Source organism: Oncorhynchus mykiss, chromosome 3 (genome assembly GCF_013265735.2).
Source record: "Oncorhynchus mykiss isolate Arlee chromosome 3, USDA_OmykA_1.1, whole genome shotgun sequence".
NCBI lineage: Eukaryota > Metazoa > Chordata > Actinopteri > Salmoniformes > Salmonidae > Oncorhynchus > Oncorhynchus mykiss.
The window spans coordinates 27,527,878-27,551,232 of record NC_048567.1 but is presented as its reverse complement, the minus strand read 5'-3'; the positions used below and the strand labels follow the sequence as shown (position 1 = coordinate 27,551,232).

The 23,355-nt window shown below is 42.6% G+C and overlaps 1 protein-coding gene across 1 annotated transcript; it reads left to right on the top strand.

The window, feature by feature from the left end:
* Window positions 1-1,889: 1,889 nt before the first annotated feature.
* LOC110516862 (free fatty acid receptor 2-like) lies at window positions 1,890-8,669 on the top strand. Its single transcript, XM_021595180.2, has 2 exons — window positions 1,890-4,077; window positions 6,403-8,669. The coding sequence occupies exon 2, from the start codon at window positions 6,404-6,406 to the stop codon at window positions 7,460-7,462; it is 1,059 nt and encodes a 352-aa protein (XP_021450855.2). The 5' UTR covers window positions 1,890-4,077; window position 6,403; the 3' UTR covers window positions 7,463-8,669.
* Window positions 8,670-23,355: the final 14,686 nt, after the last annotated feature.

Below are 23,355 nucleotides of genomic sequence, written 5' to 3'. Positions count from 1 at the left end.
TCCACTGGAATACGAACATGAATGGGTCAACAAATCAAATATAAATCAGATCAACAAACAAAAAATAGTCTTGTGTTGTCAATCGTGGCTTTCCTGCTGTATTTCTGTTTCTTTGTATTTGTATTTTTTTTATTTAAAAAATAAAAATTGAGAACCATTTGTGACCATGCTGTACCACCAGCATAGAAATAGAGTTCTGGTGGAGTTTTCTTTGTTCTGGTCATCAGGTCTTATCTTAAAGTGGCCATCAGCAATCGAAACAATAATAAAGTGTTCTCCCCACCCCTGTTCCGGCAAAAAGCCGAGGGACGGGGCTGGAGAAATGTAACCACTCTCATGTTCAGAGACAGAGCAATGGATGCAGGACTGATCATCCACGACGTACAATGATAGTTATAACCATGTTTGGATGCTATATAGTGTTTGTTTACATTTACTTTGTTTGCAAACATTGGAGTGAAACAGACTTATATCTGTTGGCTCTGATGGTACGAGAGTTGAACTAAGCTCACAAGGTATTTATGTTCTTCAACCATCAATGGGTACTTACAGTATCATTAACTTATACATCCAAAAATGGATGAAGCAACTGCAGGTTGCCCCTTTAAAGGAAATAGATGTATATGTGTTCTATTTATGTATTACCGTTGTGCATTTATTTATTACCAGGGAGGGGTTGGGCAGAGGCCTATCAGCTGCTATGAGGCCATAAGAAAAAACACATCTTAAACGATAAGCAGCTGAGCTAATGTGTGATCTCCCCCATCCATTGTCCTGCTACTGTAACATCCTGTTGGCTCAGAAGTACTTTACCCATATAAATAAAATATGTATTTCTATGGCTCTACCACAGTAAGTCCTTGAGAGGCATGAAAAGGAATTCAACCATTGTCCAACCATCTTGTCTTAGAGTTGACGGTAAATGCGCCTTCATTTGTTAAGGGCCTCGAAACAGCAGAATGACAGGTATGAAAATGACAATGTCAAGAATTGAGACATAACATATATTCAGACTCATACTTAAATATCTTAGAATACATCTTAGAATTGTTGCTGCTGGGGACAACACATTAACCTGAGGTCTCTTGAGGGCGACAAAGTCAACACAGCTGCAATCTTTTCATATCGCAGGAGGGTCACAGAGACAGACACAAGAGTCACATTGTATACCCAGGTCTGGCGAGAGAACACCGCGTGGGATTCGATGCGTGAATCAGCCGCTGTCGTCAGTTGACCGCGGTGCATTGCCGAGCACGAGACGCCAGCCAGTCAGACCGTACCGTTTTGATAAAGAGCTCTTGACTTGCTCGCGCCGCACACGAACAACGCTGAGGTTTCCGGGTACTTATGGGGAGAGACTAAGAACACACCATTCTAATTATCACATGGCTTCATCTATCAGCTCGCCCGACACACACACACACACTGTAAGCACAAATGTCAGGGAGGCGCTCGTCATGACAGTCCCTGATTAAACACCCTCCGAGATGGCAGCTTTTCATCTGACACTGTGTGTGTCTACCATCATCACCACGGGGGCCCAGCATTCCCTAATACCCCCCCCCCCCCCCATCTTACCTTTATCAGTACCACCAGGGTGCTCTAAATGCCCTGCTAGATAGAGGACCTCTGTCACTGCTGTGAAATGCTGTGTCATTATGTCAAAAGTATGACACATGTATTAAACCTGGCTTTTCACTATACAATTAGTGTTAGATTGGAGCCTCGATCGGTGGCGCACACATAAACATAGGCTGTATTCCAATTTGATTTGATTTGATTTGATTTGATTTGATTTGATTTGATTTGAAATGGCACCATTTTCCCTATGTAGTGCACTACTTTTAACCAGGGACCATAACCCTCTTGTCAAAAGTAGTGCACTAACTACAGAGCTGTAAAAAAGTATTTTGATTTTCTCAATTTTCACATATTTTGATACTGAATGTTATTAGATCTTTAACCAAAACCTAATGTTAGATAAAGGGCTCCTTCTATATATGAAGGCAAGTCGTCCAGGTCCTGAGGCAGCAAAGCATCCCCAAACCATCACACTACCACAACAATGCTTGACCGTTGGTATGAGGTTCTTACTGTGGAATGCAGTGTTTTTTTGCTAGACATAATGGGACCCTTCTCATCCAAAAGGTTTACTTAAGTTTGCCAAGATGCACCTGGAAGCAGCTGGGCGATCGTCAAGACTATTGGAAGAATGTTCTATGGACAGATGAGTCAAAAGCTTTTTTGGATGACATGGGTCCCTCATACCAACAGTCAAGCATGGCGATGGTAGTGTGATGGTTTTGGGATGCTTTGCTGCCTCAGGACCTGGAGGACTTGCCTTTTTCACGGCACTGTATATGTACTGCAGGGAATAGGGTGCTATTTGGGACTTATACTTAGTATAGTTGGATGTAAACAAATTGTTCCTCACTGCCGATGGACTATAAATCCCTCCTTATCTTGGCTCTATGTTGATCTGTGTAATATGAGACTTGCTTTTCAACAGAAGTGTATGCGTGTGCCTGTTCTTGTGTTTGTGTGTATGCGTGTGTGTGTTGTATGTGAAAGACAGACCGGACACACAGCACATGTTCATCAACCAGAGGTTACTAAGAAGGAAATATATTTATTGAATATTTATGAATTTATTTATGAAGTTAATCTAAGCAGCAGATCAACAGAGTTAGTGATACTCGATAGCAGAGATCGACTGGTTTGGCCATATTGCTCTGGCAAATGCCAGATGGGCTCGTCCATCTTTAGCCCAGCGGGCCCGTCTAATTGTTTTAGGTTTTTTGGGCCGTTATTTGGCTATTAATGGGGGCATCAAGGAAATGAATTGGCCTTATCATTTTTTTGTTGTTGACATGGTTGGCTTGGTTCCATGGAAAATGGTGAACAAGCATGTTGCAGTAGATGCACCAAGAAATGAAGTGTTGAAACAGTTTCCTTTTGAATGAACTTTGACCCACTTCTTTGTCCATCGTACCTTAAATCTGACGCAAGTACAACCATTCAAGGCACGTATAGACAATTGTGTGGTTGCTTTGCTCTATAAATGGGAACTAACGTCTTGCCAGTTGTAACCGCAACTCAAGTTTTTCATGAACAGTTTGTTTTTGGTTTATAGTAACGGTCTAGTTACTAGGGATGATGCATTGTAATTGACCGTATCCACTCACTATTCAGTCATTAATTCCATCATACAGTTTGAGTCTACACATGAACTCCTTGCTTGAGCACCAAGCAGAAATGTCATTTTATTCCACACTGCAGGATTTCCCCCAAATTAGACTCAACTACCTCACATGTTCAGTTGGCATTGTACTCAACATCGTACTCAAATAGCACATCGTTTTAGCCATTTTGTTGTACAGGGATGTTTGAATTTTGATGCTGAAGAGTCCAAAAAGTCTGTAAAAACTTAGCAAAAACGACAGCGTAATAAACTCGATGGCACGAGTTGTGATTTCACATGGTTTGTGTGAGTTCTTGTGTGGAAACAATCAGATAGGCTATGTTGACATGAACTAGAGGGGACAGTACATGTAATTAACATTCTCCACATGCTGAGTGTTCCATGTAAAAGGTTGGGTGAGAGGATTGTATTTTTTAGGTTATTAGTGTATTAAACAATAGATGGTATTCAGCTATTTATCCATAACCCTAATACTAAACCCAATTTGAAACCTTACTGTGACTACACACCTAACACATAATCCATAACCCGAGCCTCAGCTGCCAGGCCTCACATCCTAACTCTAACCCTAAACATAAACCCGAACTGTAATCTGAGTAAGCTGTTGCATATCAACAGAGTTGCAGTTGAGTTTTTTTTCGATAGTTTGAGCATTTACAGAAAGATAATCTGTTGTGGCGAGTCCCCCCCCCCCAAAAAAGGAACATGTACATTTTCTTTCCTGTTTAGCACGAACTGAGGTATGTGACATCAAGTATGTTACATAGAGACTTTACCATTAACAGCACAGTTTATTTGGAGCCAAGCTTACTCACCATTTGACCATTTGACCAGGAGACGTGCCTGTGTGTGTGTTTGTGTGTTTGCTGACTGAGGTATGTACAGTAGAACTCTTTAGATATCACGCTTCTTGTGCTATTATCAGGAGCGTTTATGTAAATGTTGGCAAAGTAGACAGACAATGCTTTTATATGACAAAATACCTGCAAGCCTTTTGAAATGTATTAGATCTAAGGTAAATATGAAATACCATGTAACTGGAATATAAATAAATACATTTCAGTAATGAGATGGTATATGTATGTTCCGTGTTTGTACTACACTCTGTCTAAATTGGCACGGTTACTGAGTTTTTTTTGTCCTTTGGGAATGAGTGTGTGATGTTCCAGTCTGATGGCTGCTATCCAAATGGGCGTCTCTGTCTGGCCAATCACTCTCCGTAAAATGTTGTCATTTGAGCAACATCTCTATTGCTGTACAGTAGTACCCCTGTAATGATGGGCTGTGTTTAAAGTGTTGGGTTCTGTCAAGGTGAGCATTGTTTATAATCACTGATCAGGTGAAACTCTCTCTGTTCTAACCCTGCAACACACCTTATTCAACTAATCAAGGTCTTGATGAGTAGCTAATTTGTTAAATAAGGAAAAAAGCTTGTGGACACAGTAGTTCTCCCCCAAACCAGGGTTGGTGACCACTGCACTAGCGCGATCGACCAAATCTCGCTCTGTACACTACACCGAGTGCCATGTTACATTTCTTATCCTATCTTATGAAAGAAATCAGCTGTCAAATTAACGAGAAACCTCGTGGAACCTCAAACATTTACATTTACATGTACAGCCACATGTCCAGTGCGTGGTGGTTTCTCATAACGAGCTACCTCCCAGACCAAAACGCATCCGCTAGACTGCAGTTTTATCAGTCACACCTGGACGACTTCCCGGAAACACCAGATAAACTAAGAAAAGCTGGCTACCTCCTTCCTTCCAGGTGTATGTTGTCGTTTATTGTCATTTAGATACCATATACCCTTCTGGAGAACTTGGGCTTCTATAAACAATTGAAGTTCACATGACCCAGTTTTTAATAACTATACCATTTCCTCCAAGGGTGCGTTTTAGCACAAATTGATTACAAAATTAGTAAGTGTTGAATCAGTGTTGGGAGAGATAATGAGAAGTAGATGACCGTGTTGATGGTCTGTTAATCAGTATTGCCCAAGGTCGGTTAGAAAAATAGGATCCAGTTCTCACAAGTAATTGTTTCCCTTGGTTACATTCTCCCCATGTAATCGACATTGACATAATATTACCAAATTGACATGCACTTGTCATCAAATTGTTGAACTGGAGTGAGCAGGAAAGTATGGAAAAGCAGAAAATATATTTAGCTTCTTCTGAATTCATATTCTGTTCACAATTTTAACATTGTCAGTGCAGAGGTCAACCTTGATAACCCTGCTAGCCCCAAAATATGTGACTATCATTTCAACAGATACTTTGTGGAAGTGTCATTGGGAACCAAATAACCCCTTACTCTGTAGAAATTAAAGTCACTCTTCTTCTACCATCCTCATGGCTTACCAGCCACTGAACACTTGTGTCATGATTGGAGTATTATGTTGTTAGTTTGCTCCACCATGAATAGAAGGAAGCTTAGGGGTTCATGCGTGCGCTGGGTATTAACACTGGGATTAGCCGAGAGGCATCTGGGATACTCCAGGCTGTGAAGCACAAACAGACCGCTCCCTTTATTGTTGTGATGGGTACCTCGTTTGCCACAATTAATGGCTTCACTCCAATGCACTGTGCCTACGGAGACGAGGTCTTGCTAGTTTGGAAAGGGGGCAGAGTTTGCTAATAAGTCACCTGCTTGAGGAACATAATGACATTGATGTTTGCTCTGTATACCCCCATTTGTCTTCTGTAAACAGTCCAACCATTTATTTTTTATTGAACCTTTATTTAACTAGGCAAGCCAGCCAACAAATTCTTATTTACAATGACGGCCTACACCGGACAAACCCGGGCGACGCTGGGCCAATTGTGCGCTGCCCTATGGTACTCCCAATCACGGCCGGTTGTGATACAGCCTGGATTCGAACCAGGGTGTCTGTAGTGATGCCTCAAGCACTGAGATGCAGTGCATTACACCGCTGACTTGCCAAAGACAACCACAGACTCAAAGAAACTCTTGTTACACAGAATGACATGGCTTTGTTAACCAATTGCATCACACCCATTGTATCCATCCTTCCTGTGAATTTCTTTAAACAAACTAGTGACAGTGACTCAGTTTCTCTTGAATTGCTTCACACCCTTATTGACTAACTATGCATATCCTGAATTGACCCCAAATTGAGTACCTGCATTAGCTAACGCAAACATCAGCTCATTGGCTGTTTCCTTCCTCTTTTGCAGAATGCTGTCTGGGAATGAATCCGGGGATAGACACAGCCACAGCAGCCTGGTGCTGATGGTCTACATCATCACCTTCCTGATTGGCCTCCCTGCCAATGGTGTGGCCTTCTACACCTTTGGAAAGAAGGTGAGGCAGAAAGCCATGCCCATCGACATCCTGCTCCTCAACCTGACCGTCTCGGACCTCCTCTTTCTGCTCTTCCTGCCCTTCAAGATGAAAGAGGCGGCGGACGACAATGTATGGAACATGCCCGTCTTCCTGTGTCCATTGACCAGCTTCGTCTTCTACGCCACCATCTACAACAGCACCTTCTTTCTGACTGCCATCAGCGTTGAACGCTACCTGGGGGTGGCCTTTCCCATCAAGTACAAACTCATAAGACGGTCTTTGTACACCACGGTGGCTAGCGTTGCCTTCTGGGTGATCTCCATGGCGCACGTCAGTATCGTCTACATCATTCAATATTTAGTCGATTCCAGTGCCACCCAGGAAGGGGACATGTGTTACACAAATTTCACCCAGATGCAGCTGCAGGTCCTGATACCTGTCCGCCTGGAGCTCTTCCTGGTTCTATTCTGTGTACCTTTCTTCATCTGCTGCTTCTGCTACATCAACTTCATCCGAATCCTCTCTCAGCTGCCCAGCATCAACCCCAAGAAACGTCTGCGGGCCATCGGTCTGTCTCTGGCCACCCTGCTGGTGTTCATTGTCTGCTTCGCGCCCTACAACCTGTCACACTTAGTGGGCTTTGTTAACTGGGAGAGTCCCAATTGGCGAATGGCCGCACTCTTGTCCAGTACCATCAACGCCAGCCTGGACCCCATCATCTTCTACTTCTCCTCGTCGGCCCTCAGGTGTACCTTCCACCTCTTCCTGAAGAACCTGTTGGAGAGTGTGCAGGGGTTGTGCTTCTGCAGTAAGGCTCTCTACTGCCCTGTGTTGTTCTGCACCAGAACTCAGAAGGACAGCACACCAAGCTCCAATGACAACATGTGTCAAACTCATTCCACAGAGGGCCAAGGTTCTGCAGGTTTTCGCTCCACCGGTGTACTTGATTGATGAATTAAGGTCACTAATTGGTAAAGAACTCCCCTCACCCGGTTGTCTAGCCTTAAACAAAAACTTTCAGATTCTAGCTCCTCCATGGAATGAGTTTAACACCCCTGTTATAATGAGTGTGTAGTCAAGCCATATGCTTCACTTGCTACATGCTTGCTACATAAGTTAGCTAAATACCAGCCTGTGCAATGTGTTTATTGTATTTAGGTTCTTATGAAAAAGACTGAGGACTATGCTATCTGTCTTTATAAGTAGCCTATACATGAATCAGTTGTGGTCAGTGCCGTTTAAGATGAGGGAGGATGATTTTAGATTTTCTTATGAGCATGGCCTTATTTCTATTACAGCATATTAGATGACTGTTATTCATATTCCATTCACCCAGCTCAATGTAACATCGATAGGTTTAGGTTACTACATGATACTGAAATTGTACCTATACCCATCATGAGGTTGCTACAACCTAGCCTATGAAGGAAAGTTTACAACCTAGGTGCATAGGCTGAGAGAATTGTCACACATTCATTGCCGCCTTGCACACTCTTGCCTGCATCTAGCTGACCTATGTAGGGTGTAATCATTGGTCCAACAGTTGAAAATTAGTGTCTATTGGACAAATTTAGGTATGTTTATCCCCTATTCATCCCATTTGCTTCCGTTTAAGAAACATTTTTCAACAGAATCAGCAGAATGAATACACCCCTGATTACACACAAACAGTTCACTTTCATTGCAGCCACATAAAGAAAGCCTGATCATTTTGATCGGTGTACATATAATTCCTTCTCGCAACTATCTATGCTCTCTCCTCCTCTCAACTTTTCCCTTCACTTGTGGCCTTCAGTGCACAACACATCAGCTGTCTGTGACCAGGCTAAAAACCCTTTCCAAAACAAACCTTCATATCATGACTGCTAACCGCTACACACAGCCTACATCATTGTCAACATAGCTACTAGAACTAACGCGTTAGTAAACCCGCTACAATCATGCAGTACAGTGTACTGTCAGAAAGCAGTTTAACAGTTACAACGCAGGCAGTGAGAATAAATTAATAAAACCAAAAGCTTACCTTGACTTGGAAGGATGTGTAGTATGCATTTGTATGTGTGTATTTATGATCATTTGAAGGTTTTATATTATTTCTGTTCCCCTTTATTTTCTATGACTTTTTTTGTAGTGATGACATTAAAATCTCTTTTTGCATCATACTTCTGGATTTTAATTGATGCCCCCTCTGAAAATGTTTCACTTAATGGGATACGCAAACTTGCGTAATACACTCTGATTGTCCCAATCCGTGTCTAATGTAGCTGTTGGTTTTTGTGATTTCTTAATACCACTGAAGGGTTCTTCCAGTCAGTCATCAAAACAATGTAAAACAGGAAGATGAGTATCAGGGGTATCATACATTTATTTAATGTGAGCTCCAAAGGTATTGGGACTGTCACACATTTTTGGTTGTTCTGAATGAATCGTGAATAATGATGAGTGAGAGTTACAGATTCACTATTGTAATGGTGTCCTGGGGGTTTGATATTTGTGCGACTCATCATTATTCACAATTCATTCAGGACTATCCGTAATCCTGGTAACATCCACATGAATGTAGACGTGTTTAGAAACATATTGTATTCTTATTTACAATAAAAGTGACCCCAAAATGTCACAATAAAGGTGCAAGGTTACGTAACCGGGAGGAAGCAGCATAGTGTTGGCTATTTAACAGTCTGATGGCCTTGAAGCTGTTTTTTAGTCTCTCTATGCACCTGTATGCTTTGCACCTCTATGCTTTGATGCACCTGTACTGACCTCATAGCGGGGAGAACAGGCAGTGGCTCAGGTGGTTGTTATCCTTGATGATATTTTTGGCCTTCCTGTGACATTTGGTGCTGTAGGTGTCCTAGAGGACAGGTAGTTTGCCCCCGGTGATAAGTTGGGCAGACCGCACCACCCTCTGGAGAGCCTGTGGTGCAGTTTCCGTACCAGGTGGTGATACAGCCCAACAGGATGCTTTCAATTGTGCATCTGTAAATGTTTGTGAGGGTTTTAGGTGCCAAGCCAAATTTCCTCAGCCTCCTGAGGTTGAAGAGTTGCTGCTGCGCCTTCTTCACCACACTGTCTGCGTGGATGGACCATTTCAGATCGTCAGTGACGTGTACTCCGAGGAACTTGAACTTTTCCACCTGCTCCACTGCTGTCCCGTCGATGCGGATAGGAGCGTGCTCCCTCTGCTGTTTCCTGAAGTCCACAATCAGCTCCTTTGTACAGGAGGGGGCTCAGCACACACCTTTATGGGGCCCCTGTGTTGAGGATCAGCGAAGTGGAGGTTTTGTTTCCTACCTTCCACAACAGGTGGCGGCCCGTCAGGAAGTCCAGGACCCAGTCGCACAGGGCGGTGTTCAGACCCAGGGCCCTGAGCTTAATAATGAGCTTGGAGGGTGCTATAGTGTTGAAGGCTGAGCTATAGTCAATGAGCATCATTCTTACATAGGTATTCCTCTTGTCCAGATGGGATAGGGCAGTGTGCAGTGCGATGGCGATTGCATCGTCTGTGGATCTATTGGGGCGGTAAGCAAATTGGAGTGGGCCTAGGGTGTCAGTTAAGGTGGGGCGGCAGGTAGCCTAGTGGTTAGAGCATTGGGCTACTAACCGAAAGGTTGCAAGATTAAATCCCCGAGCTGATAATGTTCTTCTGCCTCTGAACAGGTCAGTTAACCCACTGTTCCAAGGACGTCATTGAAAATAAGAATTTGTTCTTAACTGACTTGCCTGGTAAAATAAATAAGGTAGAGGTAATGTGATCCTTAACTGGCCTCTCAAAGCTACGGGGCAATAGTCATTTAGTTCAGTTACCTTTGATTTCTTGGGTACAGGAACAATGGTGGACATCTTGAAGCAAGTGTGGACAGCATATTGGGATAGGGAGAGATTGAATATGTCCGTAAACACTCTGCACATGCTCTGAGGACACGGTTAGGGATGCCGTCTGGGACAGCAGCCTTGCGAGGGTTGACACGCTTAAATGTCTTACTCATGTCAGAAGGAGAGCCCACAGTCTTTGGTAGCAGGCTGCGTTGGTGGCACTGTGTTATCCTCAAAGTGGGCGAAGAAGATGTTTAGCTTGCCCGGAAACAAGACGTCTGTGTCCGCGGTGTGGCTGGTTTTCCCTTTGTAGTCCGTGATTGTCTTGTGTCTGAGCCGTTGAATTGCGACTCCACTTTGTCTCTATACTGACGTTTTGTCTATCTGATTGCCTTACGGAGGGAATAACTACACTGTGTATATTCTGCCATATTCCCTGTCACCTTGCCATGGATAAACTCAGTCATCCGTGTATTTGTCAATGTTATTCTCAGAGACATATCCTAGTCCGCGTGATCAAAACAATCTTGAAGCATGGATTCCGATTGGTCAGACCAGCGTTGAATAGTCCTCAGCACGGGTACTTCCTTTTTCCTTTTTTTTCTCCTTCCTTTTTGAGGGAGGGCATTGGCATCTCTGGAAGTTGGAGTAGTAGAGGTCGAGTGTTTTAGCAGCGTGAGTACTACAGTCAATGTGTTTATAGAACTTCAGTAGAGTTTTCCTCAAATTTGCTTTTTTAAATCCCCAGCTACAGTAAATGCGGCCTCAGGATATGTGGTTTCCAGTTTGCATAAAGTGCAGTGAAGTACTTCGAGGGCTGTTGTGGTATCGGCTTGAGGGGGAGTATACAAAGCTGTGACTACTGTATAACCGTAAATTCTAAGGAGGCAGACCAAAAGGTCAGCATGAACTCCACATTTGACACATTGTGTGCAAACAATATACACTATAATGTGATATGTTTAAAATAATCTGCTCACTTGAATAGTGTCCAATGTACGACCAATGTACAGTCGTGGCCAAAAGTTTTGAGAATGACACAAATATTAATTTTCACAAAGTCTGCTGCCTCAGTTTGTATGATGGCAATTTGCATATACTCCAGAATGTTATGAAGAGTGATCAGATGAATTGCAGTTAATTGCAAAGTCCCTCTTTGCCATGCAAATTAACTAAATCCCCCCAAAACTTTTCCACTGCATTTCAGCCCTGCCACAAAAGGACCAGCTGACATCATGTCAATGATTCTCTCGTTAACACAGGTGTGAGTGTTGACAAGGCTGGAGATCACTCTGTCATGCTGATTGAGTTCTAATAACAGACTGGAAGCTTCAAAAGGAGGGTGGTGCTTGGAATCATTGTTCTTCCTCTGTCAACCATGGTTACCTGGAAGGAAATATGTGCCGTCATCATTGCTTTGTACAAAATGGGCTTCACAGGCAAGGATATTGCTGCCAGTAAGATTGCACCTAAATCAACCATTTATCGGATCATCAAGAATTTCAAGGAGAGCGGTTCAATTGTTGTGAAGAAGGCTTCAGGGCGCTCAAGAAAGTCCAGCAAGCGCCACGACCATCTCCTAAAGTTGATTCAGCTGCGGGATCGGGACACCACCAGTACCACGCTTGCTCAGGAATGGCAGCAGGCAGGTGTAAGTGCATCTGCACACACAGTGAGGCGAAGACTTTTGGAGGATGGCCTGGTGTCAAGAAGGGCAGCAAAGAAGCCACTTCTCCCAACCATCCAGGAACAATTTGGTGACAAACAATGCCTTTTCCAGCATGATGGAGCACCTTGCCATAAGGCAAAAGTGATCACTAAGTGGCTCGGGGAACAAAACATTGATATTTTGGGTCCATGCCAGGAAACTCCCCAGACCTTAATCCCATTGAGAACTTGTGGTCAATCCTCAAGAGGCGGTGGACAAACTCCAAGCATTGATTATGCAAGAATGGGCTGCCATCAGTCAGGATGTGGCCTTGAAGTTAATTGACAGCATGCCAGGGTGGATTGCAGAGGTCTTGAAAAAGAAGTGTTAACACTGCAAATATTGACTCTTTGCATCAACTTCATGTAATTGTCAATAAAAGCCTTTGACACTTATGAAATGCTTGTAATTATACTTCAGTATTCAGTAGTAACATCTGACAAAAATATCTAAAGACACTGAAGCAGCAAACTTTGTGAAAATTAATATTTGTGTCATTCTCAAAACTTTTGGCCACGACAATTATTTCACTCCAAAAGGTTGACTTTTAGCTTACTTTATAAGGAGAAACATTTTAATTGAAATAGTCAATGTTTTTTTCATGATGCTCTTCTTTAGTTTAGGACCAAACCTGGGTTGAAACCAGTTGCTCTCATCTATGTGCTCACTATACATTATCTACAATGACCTTTTTAAATGTACCACTTTTTCCTTTATTGGCAACCCGATTGGGTACTTTTCCTCTTTTTGCAACCAGATCCGGTAAGAAAACCATTCACCTTCCATAATAATGATAGTGCATTTTTGTGTTTCCCTTTTAGTTAAGAAATGCCTCACCACCAATCATACTGACAAATATGATACACAAGTAGGATAACTAAATACATATTTTGACCACATTTGTCAGTATGAGTGGGCATTATTCTGTTGCGGAACTTTCCACTGTGGTTAGCCTACAGAATGAAAGAATGACCTCCGTACCACCACAGTCAATGTTTAGTTAGTCATACAGGTGTATGTATGTATGGTAGCTAGGGAGGAGCTGTTATAGACTGCTTATAATAGACCGGAGTCACTTTTTTCCCTCATGCACTGTTTCCTCCCTCCTCTCTTTCTCTCTTAATCAAGAGGTCGGCACAGTCATGGCCAGATAGCAGTCTACATCTATTAACCAATAGAGCAGACAGGCCGGTTCCTCAAAGCCCTTAGCTCGAAGACCGTCCAGCTTCTATCGCAGGACAGTGTTACCACGGAGACCATGTTTGGAGAACACTGGCGATAGATAGCAGCGGTGTCTATCTAATAATAATTTGCCGTTACCTGCGCTGGATGTTTTGATTATGCTGTAAACAGCGTGGCTGGCTGTAGTCGATAGGAGCTACAGAGGGAGGAATTAAGTAAAGAAGATCCAGACTCAATTGTTGCACCTGGCAGGATATCCATGGTGGAATGAGGTAAGCTTTATTTCTCTTTATTTCTATTTTTGGTTACTTCAAAAAGTATCTACAATAAATTCAAGTCAAGTTAGTTTTTTCATCATAGACACATGATATATTGTAAGCCTACATGGAGTACACAGTTCACCTCTCGACAATGCAACATCAATAGACAAAATAAGTAAGTGAACGCAAAGGGCAGTAAAAATAAAAACCCAATTAAGTAAAAAATAGAATAGTATTTTAGCAAAAATATAATACAGAAGGCACTCAAACGAATTGAAGTTGGATATTTACAAGACTGGGAAATTGTGCAATAGATACGCAATACCAATAATAAATAAATAAATGTGCAGTAATAATAAATAGTATTCCAGTAGCAGCAGTCATGGTGTGTGCGTGTGTGTGCACGTGTGAGTAGCCGTGGGAAGTAGTTTGGGGGAGAGGGTGCTGAGATTTAAAAAATATATTTTTGAATCTTTAGCTTGTTTTATTCTGATTTTTTAGGGGGCACCCTCAGCACCCATACTTCCCACAGCTATGTACAATATCAGTCAAAAGTTTGGACACACTTACTCATTCAAGGGTTTTTCAAGGGTCTTCACTATTTTCTACATTGTATAATAATAGTGAAGACATCAAAACTATGAAATAACACACATGGAATCATGTAGTAAACAGAAAAGTGTTAAACAAATCAAAATATATTTTAAATTTCAGATTTTTCAAAGTAGCGACCGTTTGCCTTGATGACAGCTTGGCATTATCTCAACCAGCTTCATGAGGTAATTACCTGGAATGCATTTCAATTAACAGGTGTGCCTTGTTAAAAGTTAATTTGTGGATTTTTTTTCCTTCTTAATGCGTTGGAGCCAATCAGTTGTGTTGTGACAAGGTAGGGTTTGAATACAGATGATAACCCTATTTGGTAAAAGAGCAAATCCATATTATGTCAAGAACAGCTCCAATAAGCAAAAAGAAATAACAGTCCATCGTTACTTAAAGACATGAAGGTCAGTCAATGCAGAAAATTTCAAGAACTTTGAAAGTTGCTTCAAGTGCAGTCACAAAAGCCATCAAACACTTTGATGAAACTGGCTTTCATGAGAACCGCCACAGGAAAAGAAGACCCAGAGTTACCTCGGCTGCAGTTCATTAGTTACCAGCCTCAGAAATTGCAACCCAAATAAAAGCTTCACAGAGTTCAAATAACAGACACATCTCAACATCAACTTTTCAGAGGAGACTGCATGAATCAGGCCTTCATGGTCAAATTGCTGCAAAGAAGCCACTACTTAAGGACATCAATAATAAGAAGAGACTTGATTGGTCCAAGAAACACGAGCAATAGACAGTAGACCAGTGGGAATCTGTACTTTGGTATGATGAGTCCAAATGTGAGATTTATGGTTCCAGGTCTTTGTGAGACGCAGAGTAGGTGAACGGATGATCTCCACATGTGTGGTTCCTACAGTGAAGCATGGAGGAGAAGGTGTGATGTGTGGGGGTGCTTTGATGGTGACTCTGTCAGTGGTTTATTCAGAATTCAAGGCACACTTAACCTGCATGGCTACCACATCATTCTGCAGCGATATGCCATCCCATCTGGTTTGTGCTTAGTGGGACTATCAATTGATTTTCAACAGGACAATGACCCTAAACACACCTCCAGGCTGTTATTTTACCAATCACCCTACCTCAACCCAATTGAGATAGTTTGGGATGAGTTGGACCGCAAAGTGAAGGAAAAGCAGCCAACAAGTGCTCAGCATATGTGGAAACTCCTTCAAGACTGCTGGAAAAGCATTTCATGAAGCTGGTTGAGAGAATGCCAAGACAAGAGTGTTCAAAGCTGTCATCAAGGCAAAGGGTGGCTACTTTGAAGAATCTCAAATATTAGATATATGTGACCTGATTCAGGAAACTATGCGTATGTTGCAAGTCACGACTTCACAGGAGAGCCTTTTGAACGTTTTTTTATTTTTATTGTTTTGAACAAAATGCAGAAATGCCTTCTCGAACATGTGAACTTTCATGTGCTTTAATTTCAAACTTCTATGTCATCTGTAAATACGAATACAATTGTTAAGTTGGTTTAGCCACAGAAAAAGAGGGCAACCTTCCCGCTAGACATGATTGGCTGAGATAATGAGTGGGCTGGACATGCCAAGAGATGAGTTTGGATTGGTCTACGGTGTTGCATCTTGTGTCTATGAAATTAGCTGCTTGTAATGCGTAGATAATCCTTTCTACTTCAGTTTTTTCGAATGATATCATGCTAGCCATGGAGAACTGCAAACATGTTGCTACTGCTCTCAATAACATTGCTGCCATGAATTTATCAGGTGCTATCGACTAAGGTCAGTGGGAAAAAGTTGTGGTGGATTACTTTCTGGATGACGATCGTGCCATGCAATGCTGACTCTCTCTCACTCTGAAAATAACACATTTTGAAATCAGTGGAACACAACGGGCCAAACAAGCTGTGCAAACTAAACGGAAACAACACAGGATGTTTTATAAAAGGGGTTGAAGTCTGCCGTGAAGCTTTCATCCATGTATACAGGTAAGAATCTAGCTACAGATTTAGCTATTAAAAGTTTCTAATTTTGTCAGAAAGTTGTTTTCATTGCAAGCTAAAGCGTACTGTTAGCTAGCCAGCTGGAGTTCGATGGATGGCTTGCTAACTAACAATGAACCTAACATTATTTGGTAAACTTTAGCTTGCCATGACAATCGGTTTGTATTGCTAGTAACGTTACTTTATGGATTGGGAATATCATTAATTTTTTAGCTAGCTAGCTAACGTTAACGTGACATGTCTAAACAAAGGAGCCCAAGTTAAAGTTTGCTGCTAGCTAGCTAATGTTAGCTGAGGTTAGGTGGCTGGCTTGCTAGCTAACATTAATTTATGTGTATGAAGTGTGTGTAATTTCAGTGATGTTTTCTCAGAATGCCATTTCGCATTTCTAGTTATAGCCTAATGTTAGCTAGCTAACATTGAACTTATTGATGAACTTTAGCTAGCCATGACAATTGGTTTGTATTGCTATTTAAAGCTTGTTGTTAGCTAGCCAGCTGACGTTGGATGGCTGGCTAGTTACAATAGCATAACATTACTGTGAGTAGTGATGTTATCTCAGAATGCCATTTCGCATCTCTTGTATAATAATGCTAAAATGTTTGTATCTGGAATTCAACATTAATCAGTAGAACACGCCTGACTCTAATCCACCAGTCATACAGTCATCAAAAAGAGAGTTGGCCCAAGCAGTGCAGTCATCAACTATATGCATAGTTTCTTCACCAACTATGGAGTTGGGAAAACCCGTGTGGACCTGAATTGTGATAACTGCAGTGATCAAAACAAGAACACGTTTGTGCTCTGGTATCGTGCCTGGTGGACCATGTACAAGCTCCACCACAATCTAGACCTTCATTTCCTGATCACAGGCCACATCAGATTTGCCACTGACTGGTGCTTCGGCCTCATCAAGCTCAGTTGTCCTGAGTCTGCACAACTCTGCCAGGACCTAGGATCAAGAGAGACAGTCAAGTGTTTTAGTACTATATCTCTTGACACAACGATGAAAATAATCATGGCCTCTAAACCTTCAAGCTGCATACTGGACCCTATTCCAACTAAACTGCTGAAAGAGCTGCTTCCTGTGCTTGGCCCTCCTATGTTGAACATAATAAACGGCTCTCTATCCACCGGATGTGTACCAAACTCACTAAAAGTGGCAGTAATAAAGCCTCTCTTGAAAAAGCCAAACCTTGACCCAGAAAATATCAAAAACTAACGGCCTATATTGAATCTTCCATTCCTCTCAACATTTTTAGAAAAAGCTCCTAGACCTTAGTGCTGCTTTTGATACCAACGATCACCACATTCTTTTGGAGAGATTGGAAACCCAAATTGATCTACACGGACAAGTTCTGGCCTGGTTTAGATCTTATCTGCCAGAAAGATATCAGTTTGTCTCTGTGAATGGTTTGTCCTCTGACAAATCAACTGTACATTTCGGTGTTCCTCAAGGTTCCGTTTTCACTATATATTTTACCTCTTGGGGATGTCATTTGAAAACATAATGTTAACTTTCACTGCTATGCGGATGACACACAGCTGTACATTTCAATGAAACATGGTGAAGCCCCAAAATGGCCCTCGCTAGAAGCCTGTGTTTCAGACATAAGGAAGTGGATGGCTGCAAACGTTCTACTTTTAAACTCGGACAAAACAGAGATGCTTGTTCTAGGTCCCAAGAAACAAAGAGATTTTCTGTTGAATCTGACAATTAATCTTAATGGTTGTACAGCCATCTCAAAGAAAACTGTGAAGGACCTCGGCGTTATTCTGGACCCTGATCTCTCTTTTGACGAACATATCAAGACTGTTTCAAGGACAGCTTTTTCCCATCTACGTAACATTGCAAAAATCAGAAACTTTCTGTCCAAAAATGATGCAGAAAAATGTATCCATGCTTTTGTTACTTCTAGGTTAGACTACTGCAATGCTCTACTTTCCGGCTACCCGGATAAAGCACTAAATAAACTTAAATTAGTGCTAAATACAGCTGCTAGAATCCTGACTAGAACCCAAAAAATTGATCATATTACTCCAGTGCTAGCCTCCCTACACTGGCTTCCTGATAAGGCAAGGGCTGATTTCAAGGTTCTACTGCTAACCTACAAAGCATTACATGGGCTTGCTCCTACCTATCTCTCTGATTTGGTCCTGCCGTACATACCTACACGTAAGCTACGGTCACAAGACGCAGGCCTCCTAATTGTCCCTAGAATTTCTAAGCAAACAGCTGGAGGCAGGGCTTTCTCCTATAGAGCTCCATTTTTATGGAATGGTCTGCCTCCCCATATGAGAGACACAGACTCGGTCTCAACCTTTAAGTCTTTACTGAAGACTCATCTCTTCAGTGGGTCATATGATTGAGTGTAGTCTGGCCCAGGAGTGTGAAGTTGAACGGAAAGGCTCTGGAGCAACGAACCGCCCTTGCTGTCTCTGCCTGGCTGGTTCCTCTCTTTCCACTGGGATTCTCTGCCTCTAACCCTATTACAGGGGCTGAGTCACTGGCTTACTGGTGCTCTTTCATGCCGTCCCTAGGAGGGGTGCATCACTTGAGTGGGTTGAGTCACTGATGTGATCTTCCTGTCTGGGTTGGCGCCCCCCCTTGGGTTGTGCTGTGGCGGAGATCTTTGTGGGCTATACTCGGCCTTGTTTCAGGATGTTAAGTTGGTGGTTGAAGATATCCCTCTAGTGGTGTGGGGTCTGTGCTTTGGCAAAGTGGGTGGGGTTATATCCTTCCTGTTTGGCCCTGTCCGGAGGTATCATCGGATGGGGCCACAGTGTCTCCTGACCCCTCCTGTCTCAGCCTCCAGTATTTATGCTGCAGTAGTTTATGTGTCGGGGGGCTAGGGTCAGTTTATTATATCTGGAGGACTTCTCCTATCTTATCTGTTGTCCTGTGTGAATTTAAGTACTCTCTCTCTCTCTCGCTCTCTCGCTCTCTCGCTCTCTCGCTCTCTCTCTCTCTCTCTCTCTCTCTCTCTCTCTCTCTCTCGCTCTCGCTCTCGCTCTCGCTCTCGCGCTCTCTCTCGCGCTCTCTCTCGCGCTCTCGCTCTCTCTCTCGCTCTCGCTCTCTCTCTGACCATGCCTCAGGACTACCTGGCATGATGACTCCTTGCTGTCCCCAGTCCACCTGGCCGTGCTGCTGCTCCAGTTTCAACTGTTCTGCCTGCGTCTATGGAATCCTGACCTGTTCACCGGAAGTGCTACCTGTCCCAGACCTGCTGTTTTCAACTCTCTAGAGACAGCAGGAGTGGTAGAGATACTCTTAATGATCGGCTATCAAAAGCCAATTGACATTTACTCCTGAGGTGCTGACTTTCAGCAAATTCGACAACTACTGTGATTATTATTTGACCATGCTGGTCATTTATGAACATTTGAACATCTTGGCCATGTTCTGTTATAATCTCCACCCGGCACAGCCAGAAGAGGACTGGCCACCCCTCATAGCCTGGTTCGTCTCTAGGTTTCTTCCTAGGTTTTGGCCTTTCTAAGGAGTTTTCCTAGCCACTGTGCTTATACACCTGCATTGCTTGCTGTTTGGGGTTTTAGGCTGGGTTTCTGTACAGCATTTTGAGATATCAGCTAATGTACAAAGGGCTATATAAATACATTTGATTTGATTTGATCAAGCAGCACTTCAGAAAGACCAGAGTGAACACTTTGTCTGAGATGGCTGGTGTTGTGAAAGACAGCACTGTGACAGGATTTTTAACCTTTATTTAACTAGGCAAGTTAGTCAAGAACAAATTCTTATTTACAATGAAGACCTAGGAACAGTGGGTTAGCTACTTTGTTCAGGGGCAGACCGACAGATTTTTACCTTGTCAGCTCGAGGATTCGATCTAGCAACCTTTCGGTTACTGGCCCAACGCTCAAACCACTAGGCTACCTGCTGTTCCTAAGATGGTACGGTGCTGGTGGAAAGCTATGGCTGACAACAACACCTGACTCTGTACTTCAGGCTGCTGCCAGCACTTCAGGTAAAATAATGTTTTCTTTGTATGAGGTTATTCTTATCTAAACTTGGGAGGTGAATTGATGTTATGCAAGGTTGTAATGTCTTCTCATTTTTTGTTATTTCCTGTTTTACAGCTTTGATGCTCTGGAGTCTGGTGTTGTCACCGAGGAGCATTCAGACTGTCTGGACCAGGATTCAGCTGCTGCCCAACGCTGACATCCTTCCTCCCATAGATGGTCTACCTGTAAAAGTACCACCTGGACTGGACACAACTAGACAAACTATCTTTTTAACAAGATCTGGGAGTTTTGCGACAAAGAGGCTATGGACATCACATGAACTGCACTGCAAGTCAATGGCAGGACAGAAACAGGCTCCCCAAATATAGATTCCCTTGTTCGTGCGTGGTTTGGATGGACCATTCATCAGCACTATCTGCAGTGCCTCTATTCACATGACTCTCTCCTAACACACGCCATATGTTGCTGCAACTTGAAAAAAACATCCTGCTGTTCAGCCACTCGTCTATCACTGATATCGTTATTGATATTGTTCTTGTTCATACTGTATATTTCATTTATGTTGACACTATCTATTTCTGATATTGCTACCATTTGGCTGTACTGTTTACACCCTAGTAGAGACCATCCACTTTTGTGACATACCACAACAATATCATGTGACCGTATCAAGTGTCCTCCACTTAAATATATGGTGCATGCATCTGTTTATGTACTGTACATGTGCACCTCACTCAGGTTTCAACTCAGGTTGCATGGCCTACTATGTGATAAGTGCATGTGTAACAGTATATAAAGTATGCTAATGTACTGGTGTGAAGGTATTTGGGCAGTGGTGTAACAGTAATTTAAAGTACTACTTTTTATGGTATCTGTACATTACTTTACTATTTATATTTTTTATAACTTTTACTTCACTACAGTCGTAGAGAAACAAATGTGCTTTTAACTCCATACATTTTACTTGACACCCAAAAGTACTCTTTACATTTTGACAGGAAAATTGTCCAATTCAAACACTTATCAAGAGAACATCCCTGGTCTTCCATACTGCCTCTGATCTGGCAGACTCACTAAACACAAATGCTTCGTTTGTAAATGATGTCTGAGTGTGCCCCTGGCTATCCATCGATTAAAAAACAATAACATTGTGCCGTCTAAGTTGCTTAATATAAGGAAGTTGAAATGGTTTATATTTTTACTTTTACTGTTGATACTTAAATACATTGTGCCTCTGGCTATCAGTCAATACATTATTTTATTTTTTTTAATACAATTGTGCCGTCTGGTTTAATATAAGGAATTTTAAATTATTTATACTTTTACTCAAGTATGACAACTTTTTCCACAACTGGATGTGGCTGGTGGTTATAGCATTTCTTTCACATGACCCATCAATTTAGATAAGTGTGTCTGGGTAAGCATCATCTAATATTTATAACATATTTTTATCTGGACCCTTTCTGTTTACCTGGAATTTTTCCTTATCGTAGGCTACTACAACTTTTAGTCCTTGGCACATGACCTTATATGAATCCTTAAAGAGATGGGTGGGGCTAAGGCTTAGGGAGTCTGAAAAGACTCCCTAAATTCTATCAGCATATCGATTGTGCTACCAGGGCTGGTAAAACCCTAGATCATTGTTATTATAACTTCAGCGACGCATATAAGGCCCTCCCCCGCCCTCCTTTCGGAAAAGCTGACCACGACTCCATTTTGTTGCTCCCTGCCTATAGACAGAGACTAAAACAGGAAGCTCCTGCGCTCAGGTTTGTTCAACGCTGGTCTGACCAATCTGATTCCATGCTTCAAGATTGCTTCGATCACATGGATTGGGATATGTTCCACATTGCGTCAAACAACAACATTGACGAATACGCTGATTCGGTGAGCGAGTTTATTAGCAAGTGCATCGGCAATGTCGTACCCACAGCAACTATTAAAATATTCCCAAACCAGAAACCGTGGATTGATGGCAGCATTCGTGTGAAACTGAAAGCGCGAACCACTGCTTTTAACCAGGGCAAGGTGACCGGAAACATGACCGAATACAAACAGTGTAGCTATTCCCTCCGCAAGGCAATCAAACAAGCTAAGCGTTAGTATAAGAGGTATGTGGCATGGTCTACAGTCAATCATGGATTACAAAAAGAAAACCAGCCCCATCGCGGACCAGGATGTCTCCCAGACAGACTAAACAACTTCTTTGCTCGCTTTGAGGACAGTACAGTACCAATACAGTACCGCTACCAAAACCTGCGGACTCTACTTCAATGCAGCCGACGTGAGTAAAACATTTCAACGTGTTAACCCTCGCAAGGCTGCAGGCCCAGACGGCATCTCCAGCCGCGTCCTCAGAGCATGCGCAGACCAGCTGGCTGGTGTGTTTACGGACATATTCAATCAATCCTTATCCCAGTCTGCTGTTCCCAGATGCTTCAAGAGGGCCACCATTGTTCCTGTTCCCAAGAAAGCTAAGGTAACTGAGCTAAATGACTACTCACTTCCGTCATCATGAAGTGCTTTGAGGGACTAGTCAAGGACCATATCACCACCCTACCTGACACCCTAGACCCACTCCAATTTGCTTACCACCCCAATAGCTCCACAGACGACACAATCGCAACCACACTGCACACTGCCCTAACCCATCTGGACAAGAGGAATACCTACGTGAGAATGCTGTTCATCGACTACAACTTAGCATTTAACACCATAATACCCTCCAAACTCATCATCAAGCTCGAGACCCTGGGTCTCGCCCCAGCCCTGTGCGACTGGGTACTGGACTTCCTGATGGGCCGCCCCTTGGTGGTGAGGGTAGGTAACAACATCTCCACCCCGCTGATCCTCAACACTGGGGCCCCACAAGGGTGTGTTCTGAGCCCTCTCCTGTACTCCCTGTTCACCCATGACTGCCAAAATACCAGCAACAGTGTGTGAAAACCTTGTGAAGACTTACAGAAAACGTTTGACCTCTGTCATTGCCAACAAAGGGTATATAACAAAGTATTGAGATAAACTTTTGTTATTTACCAAATACTTATTTTCCACCATAATTTGCAAATAAATTCATTAAAAATCCTACAATGTGATTTTCTGGATTTTTTTTCTCATTTTCTCTGTCATAGTTGAAGTGTACCTATGATGAAAATTACAAGCCTCTCTCATCTTTTTAAGTGGGAGAACTTGCACAATTGGTGGCTGACTAAATACTTTTTTGCCCCACTGTATATACTGTACTTGATACCATCTACTGCATCTTGCCTATACCGTTCTGTACCATCACTCATTCATATATCTTTATGTACATATT

Excerpts from the sequence above, each read along its gene's own strand:
- LOC110516862 (XM_021595180.2), top strand. The coding sequence starts at position 6,404 with ATGCTGTCTGGGAATGAATCCGGGGATAGACACAGCCACAGCAGCCTG.